The following is a 15,026-nucleotide window of genomic DNA, read 5'->3' as shown; positions in this document are numbered from 1 at the left end:
TTTGCAGTAATATGAACATTTTGACAAAACATTTGTACTACAACTCCCAGCATGCCCTTAAATCCGTCAAAGGCCATGTCAAAATCAGTCACGTGATGTGTCAGTGCCGCATGCACACAGCTCAAATGTGTTTGTTTACTTCTCGCTGGACGTAATTTACAGTTTTTCCACATAAAACGGGATTTGACCAAATTATGGAAGTTGAAACTGCCAGACCATACTTCTTTGGAGACATAGGTGCCTATAAAAGCATTTCGGCTCCTTGAAATTGTATGCCAGCTAGCTAACATTCATTTGGTTACTGCATGTCATAGCTAACAAGCATGTGTTCATGATATAACAGCAACGTAAATCAGCTACATATGTGCCATGTTGTGTTTTACTCCATATCGATTGTCAAGTAAAGGTTTACGTTGGCAAAATGTGATGTCAACACAAGAGATTATCTAGCATGCACTTACCTAGCGCCGGCTGATTATGTAGCAATAGGTATTCTCTTGCTGTTTGCTCTCTGGCTGATGACTGTGTGGCTTGCCCCAGGCTGCTGGTCGGAGAGGACCGAGGTGCACAAGGCGGCCTCTGAGGGACATGCTGCCCAGCTGCAGAAACTCATCCAGAGCGGAGCCTCCGTCAACATAGTGGCTGTGGACTCCATCACCCCCCTCCATGAGGCATGTGAAAGGGGGCAGACCCAGTGTGTCAGACTGCTACTGGATGCGGGAGCACAGGTGAGACTGTCACTAAGTTGAGAGAGAGAGATGAGAGAAATAACGTCAATAAATGAGGTAGGTTAGCCATAGAAGAATACAGGATTGTCAACACACACTCTAGTCATATCACAGGAGAAAGGTGTGACCCAGATTCAACACAGGTTAAAGATCAACAGAAGAGAAAGTAATGTGTTAATTAGGATATATACATACATATAATGGCAGTGTTGTCCTGTAGGTGGATGCCCGTAACACGGACGGTAGCACCCCTCTGTGTGAGGCCTGCTCGGTCGGGAGCTTTGACTGTGTGAGGATGCTGCTGGAGTATGGGGCCAAGGTGAACCCCACCCTCTCTTCCCGGACCACCTCACCCCTACACGAAGCCTGCCTGGGGGGTAAGTGTGTGGCAGGTGTAGGATGAGCGTGCATCAAGATTGTTTGAGAACTTGTGACTTGGTCTGTTCTTGTGTTTCAGGAAATGCTGACGTTGTGAAGATCATGATCGCTAAAGGTGCCAGCCTGGAGGCATATGACCTGTACTATGGGACCCCACTTCATGTGGCGTGTGCCAACGACCACACAGACTGTGTCAAGGCACTACTCAACGCAGGTGAGCATTAGAGAATAGCACTATCTAACAACAAATTATTTGATTTTGAAGAAGAAGAGCACAATGAAGATAGTCCTGAATAGAGAATAAAACCCTGGGTTTGAGTTCCCAACTCTGAGGTGAACCTTTATTAATAACCTCTTTTGTGTGTCATTTGTTTCCTCAGGTGCCAAAGTGAATTATGCTCGGCTGCACAAGACGGCCCTGCACCATGCTGCTAAAGTGAAGAGTGTAGACATGATCGACATGCTGGTGGAGTTTGGGGCGAACATCTACGCCAAAGACAAAAACGATAAGAAGCCCATTGACTACATCGAACCCGGTTCTCCCGCTGCACTCTGCTTAGAGTTTTATGAAAGTAAGTCAGTGTGAGAGAGGTTTTTAAACTACAGTTACCAGTTATAAGCTATAGACATGTACTGTACCCATATGTTTTTTTTTTGTGGATTTCTAAGCAATGTCACAGTGTCACCAGTAGGTGGTGCCCATTGCTAATTTTTCAGGATCAAAAAGTTACAGGTAGTGGAAAAGTATATATTTTTAAAATAATAACTTGATAATGTTGAACCCATCAAAAACAGCTGTTTGAACACTTCTTAATTGGTACACAATACTCGGGTCAAGGTAGATTTCATTTCTTCCTGGTACGGAGCCTCCTTTTTTTTATGGGCCTAATTCTTCTTCTTATTTTTTTTCCCATGTACATTCGACAAGCTAGTTTTTTAGCTAGCTAGCTTATCAGGCTATCTAGTGTTATCGCAAACTTTGTTTTAGAGGTGAATAACTTGCAGAAAGTAATCAATTACTTTGGTAAATAAACTAAACCATATTCATACAGGGTTTTATGACAGTAGAAATAATCCAATGATCATAATTGGGTAAGGAAATCCAATAATTCCTTCAGCAACCAAAACAAATTATCTGCACTGACCGCCATCTTGCGTGCCATCCTTTATGGGCCTAATTATAGAATGACATATGAAGTAGCATCCATATTAATTTCAAATCAAACTTTATTGGTCACATGTGCCGAGTACAACAAGTGTAGACCTTACTGTGAAATGCTTACTTACAAGCCCTTAACCAACAGTGCAGTTCAAGAAGAGTTAAGAAAATATTTACCAAATAAAAAGTAACACAATAATGTGAAGTGACTACACATAGATAATAAACAGCGAGTAGCAGCAGTGTACAAAATAAATGGAGCGGGAGGAAGGGGTTTGTCAATGTAATTGTCCGGTGGCCATTTGATTAATTGTTCAGCAGTCTTATGGCTTGGGAGTAGAAGATGTTAAGGAGCCTTTTGGTCCTAGACTTGGTGCTCCGGTACCACTTGCTGTGAGGTAGAAGAGAAAACCGTCTATGACTTGGGTGACTGGAGTCTCTGATAATTTTATGGGCTTTCCTCTGACACCACCTATTATATAGGTCCTGGGCCGTACGCACTACCCTGTGTAGTGCCTTACGGTCAGATGCTGAGCATTTGCCGTACCAGGCGGTCTTGGTGTGTTTGGACCATCATAGTTCCTTGATGTGGACACAAAGTAACTTGAAAATCTCGACCCGCTCCACTAGAGCCCCGTTGATGTTAATGGGGGACTGTTCGGCCCGCCTTTTCCTGTAGTCCACGATCAGCTCCTTTGTCTTGCTCACATTGAGGGAGAGGTTGTTGTCCTGGCACCACACTGCCAGTTCTCGGACTTCCTCCCTATAGGCCGTCTCATCATTGTCGGTGATCAGGCCTACCACTGTTGTGTTGTCAGCAAACTTAATGATGGTGTTGGAGTCGTGTTTGGCCAGCAGTCGTGGGTGAACAGGGAATACAGGAGGAGACTAAGCATACACCCCTGAGGGACCCTAGTGTTGAGGATCAGCGTGGCAGACTTGTTGTTGCCTACCCTTATCACCTGGGGTCGGCCCTTCAGGAAGTCCACGATCCAGTTGCAGAGGGAGGTGTTTAGTCCCAGTATCCTTAGCTTAATTGAATAGGATCTCTGTGGTTCTAGTAGTAAAGATTTGTCATTTAACTAACTAAAATGTATTACCTTTCAATGTGGCATGAACACAACCAGTCATGATGTTTTCATCTGATGTCAAACCATAAAAGGCTCATGTAGGCTACACGCGCACATTTGTCCACTCACAAATTAATTCCAACAGCCAAACAGTGCTCTGTGCCCCAACCATTTGATGAATGGAAAGAAACATCTGTTAAAACACCAGAAAGTGTAATGACATTCTGCGATTGTCATTCTGCCTACAATTGTAGCCTGAATTGATGCGTCTACTTGTAGCCTGAATTGATGTCTGTGCGCGTCAGTCTTGTCCAGTCATCTCTGCCTTGGAAAAATGTCAGTGTTCTCCTCGAACAACACCGCATTTTGGAGTGTCGATAATATGCCACCCAATTTCAAGTCCATTTTTCATGCGGCTGACGTGGTCATGATAAATAATGTTGTAAAAGCTTACAGTTTTTTAGTCATTTTGTTTTAATTGTTGTGATAGGCTCATTATTTACCGGTATGGTTTATCCCATCTATTTCTTTTTTTAGGATGCAATACCGGACTGTACTATCTTACTTTAACCCCTGACGATACGCAGTCTTACGTCAGAAAGATATTTCTCCAGTATTTTGAACATAGGCTAAGTCCATCTGTCCTGTCCCTCAAATTAATGTCTATCCTATTCAGGTTCCAGGAGGCTGATTAAATTAGTACCGGTCTATAACATTCAGCTTAGCTACCTGTCAGTAATTGACGATGAGACCCAAACCCAGACAGATTCCTCTGCCACAGAGCCACTCGTGGAATGTGAGACCAGGTCTGTGTGAGAAGCCACACAGCAACAGTATCCTAGGCATCAGACACAGACACCTCTTGTAAGGAAAAATATTAACTTTATTTCATGAAGTGCAAGGACATTGTGACATACAGTTTTAAACATTTGCTCAACTCAGTCCTATTGTTGGGTTATGCAAGCAAACGACAACATAATATCCCTGCTCAAAAGCTCCAGTCTTTAAAGATACTAAATAGGACCCATATCTCTGACTGTGTATTGACACTTGAGTACTCTATTCCTGTGTTCTATATATTGTGGCTAGAGACTACATCTCCCCTAAACCTTTGCGGTTGTCTACCTGTAGGTACTCCATTGAGTCTGCAGCAGCTGAGCAGAGTGACCCTGAGGACGATGCTGGGTATCAGAGCTCTGGAGGTCGTAGTTCAACTGGACATACCAAAGCAAATCATTAGCTTCCTCTGTTACCACTGACACCATTATCTTACTAAGGAGAAGGAAGGAAGCTCAGACATTGAAACCTTTCTATAAAACATCACAATTATCATAATGCTACAGTCTGAACTTTAGATACCACTCGATTAGATGCATAAAAATAATATGCAGACAGCAAAGCACAGGTTTCCAAACAGTATTTTTAAGCAGAGCACTTTTTTCTTTGTCTTCAGAATGTGTGCCATATCAACACATTAGATGCATATTTAAAGAACAGAAGCATAGGAGGATTTAATGGGGACTTTTTACATACAGTTTATTCTTAACTCCCATATCTTGTAAACCTACATGAAAGACAAATGGAGGGAAAATGAGGAAGTGGGGGAGAGTAGAAAAGAAATGGAGGAGAAGAAGTGATTTTGGCAGCTGATCCTGCCCACTCTGCAATACCATCTGTGTACACTACACCAGCATTTTAGTCGCCATGACAATGCGGCAGCAACACATCCCAGATCTCCGGTACATCCTCAGGGATGAGAAACGGTGTTGCAGCAGGAGGATGAGCGGCGTTCCCGTTGACACGCTCCAGATGTCACTGTGTATCCCAGATTCCTCCCTGACATCGGAACGGAAACCACACCTGACAACTGGATGTGTTTGAGGCGGACATTGTGGAATCCAGGCAACAGAGAAGCACCATGGAAAACAATCCGGCTTTTTTACCGTTAGCGTCTCTGATCTGTTGCATCCGCTATAGCTGAGACGGCCCAGGCCTGAATACGTTGTCTGTTTTTGGGGTATGTGATGGATTCCTCAGATTCCTTTGGGGTTTATGGATTCCTCAGAGTTACACGATGTCTCTCTGGTCACTATTGGTACTGTTATTTGACATAACCCATCTTAATAATGGGAACAGAGGAATATGTAAGGCAATGTGCATTAATCAAAAAATGTGTTTATAAAAGATAATGACCTATTTAATCTCTCCTCACTGGCCACACTACCTCATTTCAGTGTGGATAATTGGGTAATATTTGGTTGAGACGTTAATCAATGAGATTACAACCAATATTAACCCACTCAAATTAAATTCCAATAGAAAAACAATGTTGATTTTTCGTTTCGTTGTCACCCAAATATTTATCACTGCGCTTTCAACCATTTTAAAGCACAGCAAAGCTCAAATGGGAATACAATGTCAGATATTGATAAATCCCTGTGCTTAATCTAATAGCAGAACCAAATGACCTGGATTGCAGTTGAGATTACATTAAAAGTACATGAGTGCAAAAGATCAATGCCGTTTTGAGATTCTGTGCAGATTATTACAGCAGTTGTTGTGATCTCCACAGACCTGTGACCTATGCATGCTATCTTACACATGCACTCTTTTATATGACTACAGTAACCTCAAAATGTGGTCATGGATGTGTTACTCTTTTTTAAGTTTGAATGTTACATTCGTTTTTTAAGATAACTTTAGTCTAAGGCTATTTACTGTATTACAAAGTAATATTGTGTTTTGTTGACAACACAACCAAATATCAACATTTTAAAGGAGATGTATCTTGTGCTTGGATAGTTCCATCTGTGCCACTGACTTAGTCTGGCTTTAATTCCAATTTGTCTACAAATGAATGATTGCTATGTTGGATTCACGACTCCATCTAACCGAAGACAAATGTATTTTCCATATAGATTCCACGTCACAGTATGTTGACAAATTGTTGAAACAACGTTTATAGTACCAAGTACAACGCAAGTGACTATCCTTTCAGATAATCCATCTGTTTAACCCATTTTGGGAACTGTCAAGTTTTTGAATGCACTCGAAAGCAAAATATGCCCTCGAAAAGTAACTTAAGTCAGTATCATCAATAATCTCAAGCAGCTTCCCCCCCCCCCATTGAGCCTCTTCCAAATCTGTGCTGAGACAGCATGTCTGCTGGACTATTGAGTAAATGACATATCTATGTCAAGTGTGAAGGTTGTCAGATCATCGCTTGCAGCGTTCGAGAGCTTTTTACCAGGACAGGAACCTATTTGGAAGTGTTTTCTGTGGAAACAACGCGGCCTCATCCATTACCGTCTTAACCGTTCAGAACACAAACATAAATAAAGTCAGGAGCAGAAATAGCTGGAGCCATCCCTGTTCACATGAAGGAACGAGGATAAATGCCCTCTTTAAAATAGCTTGTTAAAATAACTGACCCCGGTTCAGAAGGGATCTGCTACTGCTAAGTCTTAAAATAGGCTGACCATGTAGATGACGGTTTGAAAGCATTTTTCTCAGTCTTAACATTAAGATGAAACAGACGGAGGAGACGAGAACAGGCATGAGAAGAATGTCCAGTTATAAAAAAGAAAGAGAAAAAAAAGTGCAATTTTGGGATTTTGGATCAGCCTTTAAAAGGAATGATACACCTGTTTCAGAAGCTCTTTCTCTGGCTGTTCAGATAAGGCAAAACCAGTCAAAGGTATCTGCACAGAGATTTTAAACATCAGGTATTTGGTGCTGTGTCGACAACAGAGGTTATTTTTCAATCAAGCAATGTAACATCAAAGTAGACTGGATCTAGCATGCTGCTTGCACACTTGATACAGTGTATTCATGAATCAGTATTGGGTACTAAGAATGCTACAAATACCTATTTATTATGATACATGTTTATGTAACTGTTTAAATCTGTCAGAGTCAAATACTATTGTAAATAATATATCCTCCACAGAAATGTATGTATAGATGACTGTTGCTCTGTATACTGTAAGACTGGCATTGTGTGTTAATGAACGACATTGTTGACATGCTCGCTGCCGTTTGGATTTTATTACGATAAGCTCGATTCATTCATCTAAATTGGGTCAACTGTTAGAGTAGGCCAATATCATGATGAACAGAAATGGAAATGAGGAACAAGATGGATCTCCAGCCATAATTTTGTCCAGTGTCCACTAGGATGTGCCATAGGTTAGGAATTTGTTTTACAACAATCAATCTCCTCGCTCACTCGTCATGTTACAAAGCAGCTGCACTGCCAGAGCATCAGGCCATGTTGCGTCTCTGAGACAAGGAAAACATGTGCTCCAACACTAGTAGACAAGAGGCTCTGAGTACATCTGTTTTCCTGAGTTGTCTGAGCTGATATGGAGATATAGTGAACCTTGAACTGTCCATTTGAAGACATTGATTAATAGGCTAGCATTTGAGACAACTACATAAAAGGATTAAAATGTGCTCATTCTTGAGGGAGGCGAGAATACTCTCATTCACCCCCCCCCCTTAGATTACAGAATAAAAGGCTAATCGGTTAGTAAGAGTGAGATGGATGGGACTACTGTATTCCCCTGTACTTCCTCTGTTGCTCTCCTAACACAAAAACAACAGGTCACGCTGATGTGCTTTCCTAGATGACATCTATCTGTACTATCTCAGAGATATCCCAAGGTTTATACGTGGAATGGAGTTAGTCTAGTTAGCTTTCAACCTTTGGCATATCTACTGAGAGGTTCGAGTTCAATGTGTATTATCCTCACATCTTTGTTAGCAATAAGAGACAACTCTTCACCTCTTTGTAGACAAGTTTGTAAACTTCCTCGGGGGAGGGGAGAGATTAAGGATGGATGTAGATAGATCAGGCAGGAATCTGAGAGGCTCAGTGTGTTTCAGAGGAGAGATAGACTTAATGCTGTGATGGACTGCTAGGCTTTACTTGGAGAGCTCTTCAACTCCAGTTAGGAATCCTTCCCCCACTCAACGAGGAGCAGATGTGAGACAGTGTTTGTGCCAAGCTGGGACTCTGATAGTTACTTTCAACTATGAGTAACTGATTTAGGACCAGCCTGTCCTGCACTCAAGTCTTCACCTTAACCATAATGGGACTAACAACAAAATTGGCCCCGGACCAGTTATTAAAAGCTTGGTGTAATTATAGCTTCTCCACTCCCATGTAATTATAGCAATGGGTTAGAAGTTCATATTAAGGACAATCTCTACCACACCATAACTCAGAACTGGTCAGGCACTACAACACACAGCACACACAGCCTCTGTCTGCTTGTTAGAGTAAGAGGCAGTGAGGCACAATTTTGGGTGTTTTGTGTCTCCTAAATCTGCTTTAACGGTGACTGGTGGGATTGAATTATTCCGCTGAACTGGTAAATAAAGCACGGCGATTGGGAGGAGAATACTGGTTTGAAAGCAGCTCTTCTTTGAAGTGATCCTAATCTGTATGATTGAATGGACGTGTGTTTGACTGAAAACATCATCAAACGCATAGGCACACCTGTTTATGGCCTTGGTCTGAAATCACGTGGGACCTCTTCAGCGGTTCACTGCAGTATAGCTACAACAGATTGGTACTCAAAACATGGTTAGAATGATCAACTCTTCATAACTGTAGCTTTAATACCTTTTAATACATTTTTAGCACCATCTAGCTAGTCCACATCTAGCAAGCTAGTCCACCTAACACGTCATAAATTAAAAGTCACTAAGTCAGTATTCCAGAGGATTTATCCAGAAGGCCTCTGGCTGGGCGTTGTCATTCAGACTTACTGTAAAACAGCCTGGTCTCCTCCAGTCTGAGAAAATGTGTACATCTGTCTAGTCAGCCACACACACACACACACACACACACAACACACACACACACACACACACACACACACACACACACACACACACACACACACACACACACGTCCCAGAAGCACAGCGAGCGGCCAGATGACCACACCATCTGGTTATATTTCCTAAAGGGAGTGTCCAGGCCAGTTCTACCCCACCCTGCTTCCTAGTCTTACACAGTACTACTCCAGTTCAGTCAGCAGTTTCTTCTTCCCAGACAAAGTCTCTCTCCAATGACACGTACGCCTGGTCAGCAGTAGTCAACTGGCCCACACCTCAGACAGACAGGAGGACCCAGACGGACAGACTGTCCTGGGCTAGCCCAGGGAGGACAGGAGGGCCCAGACGGACAGACTGTCCTGGGCTAGCCCAGGGAGGACAGGAGGGCCCAGACGGACAGACTGTCCTGGGCTAGCCCAGGGAGCACAGGAGGGCCCAGATGGACAGACTGTCCTGGGCTAGCCCAGGGAGCACAGGAGGGCCCAGACGGACAGACTGTCCTGGGCTAGCCCAGGGAGCACAGGAGGGCCCAGATGGACAGACTGTCCTGAGCTAGCCCAAGGAGCACAGGAGGGCCCAGACAGACAGACTGTCCTGGGCTAGCCCAGGGAGCACAGGAGGGCCCAGACTGGCACTATGACTAGAAATGCAGGCAAAAAAGTACACATGCATGCACACACTTTATTTTTCTCACAAACACTTTAACAGACTGATTGTGTATGAGTCTGTCATATTCTTACACACACTCTCTCCCCATCTCTCCAATATCCAATTTTTCTTTGTAAGCAAGTCTCAGCTTCTCGTGCTTCAAGCCTGCACTCTATTGAAAGATAAAGAAGAAAAGCTAAATGCTGATTGGATTGGTTTGAGACCTCGGGGGCCTTTGGCAACCACAGTACAACAGACGTTTAAGAAAGAGCTGTGAGCTTTTTCAAGAAGACAAAGCAGCAAATGTGGAAGCGGTTATTTCCCTCCTCAGAGGCCTTCATCTACATCTGCAGTTGCGTTCACATGGTGCCTTTTGTCAAAGCTATTGGTTATGGGTATTTGACACCTTAGGGGCAAAATTCACATGCACACCCGACATATATGCAAACACACATATAGACACACAACTACCCCCTTCTCACAAAGCACATTAAATATCCACACATTCTCAGAAGTCGAGTATTTAAACTGGTCTGATTTCCTTTGCGCACCACAAGAAAAAGAACAATGTTCTTTGTGAGCAGTCAAACACATATTTGGGTGAAGGATAAAAATGCTAACACGTTGTACAGTGCCTTGCAAAAGTATTCATCCCCCTTGGCGTTTTTCCTATTTTGTTGCATTACAACCTGTAATTTAAATGGATTATTATTTGGATTTCATGTAATGGACATACACAAAATAGTCCAAATTGGTGAAATGAAATGAAAAAAATAACTTGTTTCAAAAAATTATAAAAAATGTAAAAGTGGTGCATGCATATGTACTCACCCCCTTTGCTATGTAACCCCTAAATAAGATCTGATGCAACCAATTACCTTCAGAAGTCACAATTAGTTAAATAAAGTCCACCTGTGTGCAATCTAAGTGTCACATGATCTCAGTATATATACACCTGTTCTGAAAGGCCCCAGAGTCTGCAACACCACTAAGCCAGGGGCACCATGAAGACCAAGGAGCTCTCCAAACAGGTCAGGGACAAAATTGTGGAGAAGTACAGATCAGGGTTGGGTTATAAAAAAATATCAGAAACTTTGAACATCCCACGGAGCACCATTTAAATTCATTATTAAAAAATGGAAAGAATATGGCACCACAATAAATCTGCCAAGAGAGGGCCGCCCACCAAAACTCATGGACCAGGCAAGGAGGGCATTAATCAGAGAGGCAACAAAGAGACCAAAGATAACCCTGAAGGAGCTGCAAAGCTCCACAGCGGCGATCTGAGTATCTGTCCATAGGACCACTTTAAGCCGTACACTCCACAGAGGTGGGCTTTACGGAAATGTGTCCAGAAAAAATCCATTGCTTGACGAAAAAAATAAGCAAACACGTTTGGTGTTCGCCAAAAGGCATGTGGAAGACTCCCCAAACGTATGGATAAGGTACTCTGGTCAGATGAGACTAGAATTGAGCTTTTTGGCCATCAAGGAAAACGCTATGTCTGGCGCAAACCCAACACCTCTCATGTTTTTCATCGGCAGGGACTGGGAAACTGGTCAGAATTGAAGGAATGATAGATGGTGCTAAATACAGGGAAATTCTTGAGGGAAACCTGTTTCAGTCTTCCAGAGATTTGAGACTGGGATGGAGGTTCACCTTCCAGCAGGGCAATAACCCTAAGCATACTGCTAAAGCAACACTCAAGTGGTTTAAGAGGAAACATCTAAATGTCTTGAAATGGCCTAGTCAAAGCCCAGACCTCAATTCAATTGAGAATCTGTGGAATGATTTGAAGATTGCTCTACACCAGCGGAACCCATCCAACTTGAAGGAGCTGGAACAGTTTTGCCTTGAAGAATGGGAAAAAATCCCAGTGGCTAGATGTGCCAAGCTTATAGAGACATATCCCAAGAGACTTGCAGCTATAATTGCTGCCAAAGGTGGCTCTACAAAGTATTGACTTTGCGGGGGTGAATAGTTATGCATGCTCAATTTTTCTGTTTTTTTTGTCTTATTTCTTGTTAGTTTCACAAAAAATATTTTGCATCTTCAAAGTGGTAGGCATGTTGTGTAAATCAAATGATACAAACCTCCCCCAAAAATCAATTTTAATTCCAGGTTGTAAGGCAACAAAATAGAAACAATGCCAAGGGGGTGACTACTTTCCCAAGCCACTGTATGTAACCCAAATATCCCTGTATCAATCAATCAAATGTATTTATAAAGCCCTTTTTACATCAGCATTTAGAAGGAAATGATGGGTCTGGTTGTATGGCTGTAGAATAAGGTCCTGAAGCTACTGTCTCCTGCGTTGGTTGGTGGAGCTGGCCAGAGAAACAATGTGATCCAGAACAGAATGTACTCCAGGTTGTTTCCCTGTTGCTAATAGGCCTGTTCTCATTCTGACAACCATCAATTTGACATTTTATCGCCCACAATAATGACACGGTGTGACAGGCTGCCCAACCTGGATTTACTACTGCTTCTTACGTTATGAAACACTTTTACTGCATGTTCCTATCTGGCGGTTTGACCTTATTTAGACTAGGAAAGCAGTGTCAACTAGACCGGTTGTTCTCTGTACAGGTGAAATAACTATGTTAGTGGGGGAACGGGAGGACGAGAAGGAGGGAGATGTGTCTTTTTGGCTGTAGAAGAAACTGCGCAGTCAGACATTGTGTAGACCGTTATGTTCTTCTAAGGTCTTGTTTATTACCTGCTGATTTAATGCAGATGATAAATAGTTTTCGGGGAAAATCTCTTTCTCAAACAGGACAGGTACTATATTACCCTGTCCTTCTTCACTGACATAACTAAAGACCTTAGTGATCAAAGACAGTACAAGGACATGATCCTATCATTTCCACAGTAGTATGTATCAATGAGCCAAGCTAGTGAATAACAACAGAGGTAGGAGGGTAATAATCAAGTTTGAATCTGAACTTTCCCACTCTGGGATTTACAACCAGTTTGTTATTTTGGGCGAATAGGTGGATTATAACACTCAGAATGATCATGCCTTAGTGCTTTATAATTTGTGGGTGTTTGAGAGGAAAAACATAAGAAAGAGTTGAGTAAGTGATTCTGTGTCTAGTTTGTTTTCATGCCAGTGTGTGTGTGTTTTGGTCCATTGCGTGGCGACGACAGTAAAGAAGAATTCAAGGTTTGATTCAACACAGCATTTTTCAGTGGCCTTAATTCATGGCTGTTGCTTTTTAAGGCTTGTTTATATGGAGATAAGATTAGCCACTAAGTAACAGTGTGGCGCCTGAAAGCTGCCGAGGGGAAATATTTACACCTGTGACTGAGTTTCTGTCTCAGTTTAGTGGTATCACATAGTTCTTCTATTTTGGGCTTAGTGCCGTGACTGGTCCTTCCCCCACTTCATTCAGGGTCTGGCCTGTTTATTTTGAGGTGATTGTGTTGGTTAGTGCTCAGATATTCAGGCATTGGAATTCCTGACGTTCTTCAGGCACGTATCTCTCCTCTCAGCTCACCTTCCCTAGCTGATTCAGTGGCATGTGGCTTATATCAAGAGTGATAGGAGGAAAATGGCTTTGTGTGTGTTCTTGTGAACGTGGGTCTGTCTGATTTAACACGATGCCTCCCACGGGCTAACTGCACCATACATCCTCTAACTATGAGTTTTATGGCGTGGGTCTCGTGCTGTGTCCTCAAAGCCCTGACCTTTGACCTGGAGACCAGCTCAGATCCTCTACCCTGGCACTGCTCAACCATGACCCCCAAGACAGGACAACCTTTACCTCATCTCTACTCCATCTGTGTGTCCCCGCCCCTTTCTCTCTGACTCACACTTGTTACCGTACTAGAGATATTTGAACAAATCAGTTGAAGATGCCCCATTTTACGATTTTCCATTTGAAAAGTTTACCTCATAACCTCTCTCTGAAAAAGTGGTTCTGATGAGAATAGGTGAGGGGCTGATTCCTGGAACTGACTCTACCCCCCCCAGACCCTAACCCCATTTCTGCCACAGTGACCCCCCTTTATGACCTCCAGAAGAGCTGTGTCCTAGGAGCCAGAGGTGAGGGGTCAGTAGGGGGTGCCTGTCGTGTGTGGCGGCCTGAGTGAGAGGGTCACCCAGCTGCTCTAATCAGTTGGGTCTAGGACGACCCTATGGGACATCTGCCGCATGCCTCACATTCCGATATACACACACATAGTGGTGTAAAGTACTTAAGTAAAAATACTACTTAAGTTGTTTTTTGGGGTATCTGTACTTTACTTAACTATTTATATTTTTGACAACTTTTACTTCACCTCATTCCTGAAGAAAATAATGTACCAAAAATGTACCAAATGGTGCCATCTGATTTGCTTCTATAAAGAGTTTGAAATTATTTGTACTTTTACTCTTGATACATAAGTATATTTTAAACTTTTGTTCAAGTAGTGTTTTACTGGGTGACTTTCACTTTTACTTTAGTTCTTTTCTATTAAGGCATCTTTACTTTTAAAATTGGGTACTTTTTACACTACTGTGTATATACACACACACACGCACACAAATTGCAATACATTGTGAGAATTGTCTCTAGAAATTCCCAGCCCTCAGTTAATTGTGCTTATTCATTCCTACACACCACAGGCAACCTTGGACCATGAGAAGCCAACATCACGTTTATACCACAACCCCACACACACGTATCAAACAAGCAAAGCGTCAATACAGGATTAAGATTGAATCCTACTACACCGGCTCTGACGCTCGCCGGATGTGGAAGGGATGGCAAACTATTACGGACTACAAAGGGAAACCCAGACGTGAGCTGCACAGTGACAGGAGCCTACCAGACGAGCTAAATGCCTTTTATGCTCTCGTTGAGGCAAGCAACACTGAAGAATGCACGAGAGCACCAGCTGTTCTGGATGACTGTGTGATAACGCTCTCGGTAGCCGATGTGAGCAAGACCTTGAAACAGGTCAACATTCACAAAGTCGCGGGGCCAGGCGGATTAGCAGGACGTGTACTCAAAGCATGCGCGGACCAACTGGCAAGTGTCTTCACTGACATTTTCAACCTCTCCCTGACTGAGTCTGTAATACCTACATGTTTCAAGCAGACCACCATAGTCCCTGTGCCCAAGGAAGCGAAGGTAACATGCCTAAATGATTACCGCCCCGTAGCGCTCACATCGCTAGCCATGAAGTGTTTTGAAAAGCTGGTCATGG

General features: G+C 42.9%; 1 protein-coding gene across 2 annotated transcripts; it reads left to right on the top strand.

The window, feature by feature from the left end:
- Window positions 1-10: 10 nt before the first annotated feature.
- Window positions 11-14,658, top strand: LOC106576228 (ankyrin repeat and SOCS box protein 13). 2 transcript variants are annotated; one of them, XM_014153274.2, is made up of 6 exons: window positions 11-237; window positions 541-728; window positions 949-1,105; window positions 1,186-1,320; window positions 1,487-1,678; window positions 14,443-14,658. In XM_014153274.2, exons 1-6 carry the CDS (start codon window positions 195-197, stop codon window positions 14,457-14,459), a joined length of 732 nt encoding a protein of 243 aa, XP_014008749.1. In that variant the 5' UTR covers window positions 11-194; the 3' UTR covers window positions 14,460-14,658. The 2 variants fall into 2 exon arrangements, with proteins under 2 accessions (XP_014008749.1, XP_014008748.1); XM_014153273.2 differs by lacking the exon at window positions 14,443-14,658 and adding an exon at window positions 4,467-7,365 and having other exon boundaries at window positions 14-237.
- The last annotated feature ends 368 nt before the right edge of the window (window positions 14,659-15,026 follow it).

Source organism: Salmo salar, chromosome ssa17 (genome assembly GCF_905237065.1).
Source record: "Salmo salar chromosome ssa17, Ssal_v3.1, whole genome shotgun sequence".
Classification (NCBI taxonomy): Eukaryota; Metazoa; Chordata; class Actinopteri; order Salmoniformes; family Salmonidae; genus Salmo; species Salmo salar.
This window is presented reverse-complemented; position numbering and strand designations above follow the sequence as displayed.

Coding starts and splice junctions, on each gene's coding strand:
- LOC106576228 (XM_014153273.2), top strand. CDS start 195: ATGGAAGTTGAAACTGCCAGACCATACTTCTTTGGAGACATAG. Junction 729..948: donor TACTGGATGCGGGAGCACAG/GTGAGACTGTCA, acceptor GTTGTCCTGTAG/GTGGATGCCCGTAACACGGA. Junction 1,106..1,185: donor ACACGAAGCCTGCCTGGGGG/GTAAGTGTGTGG, acceptor CTTGTGTTTCAG/GAAATGCTGACGTTGTGAAG.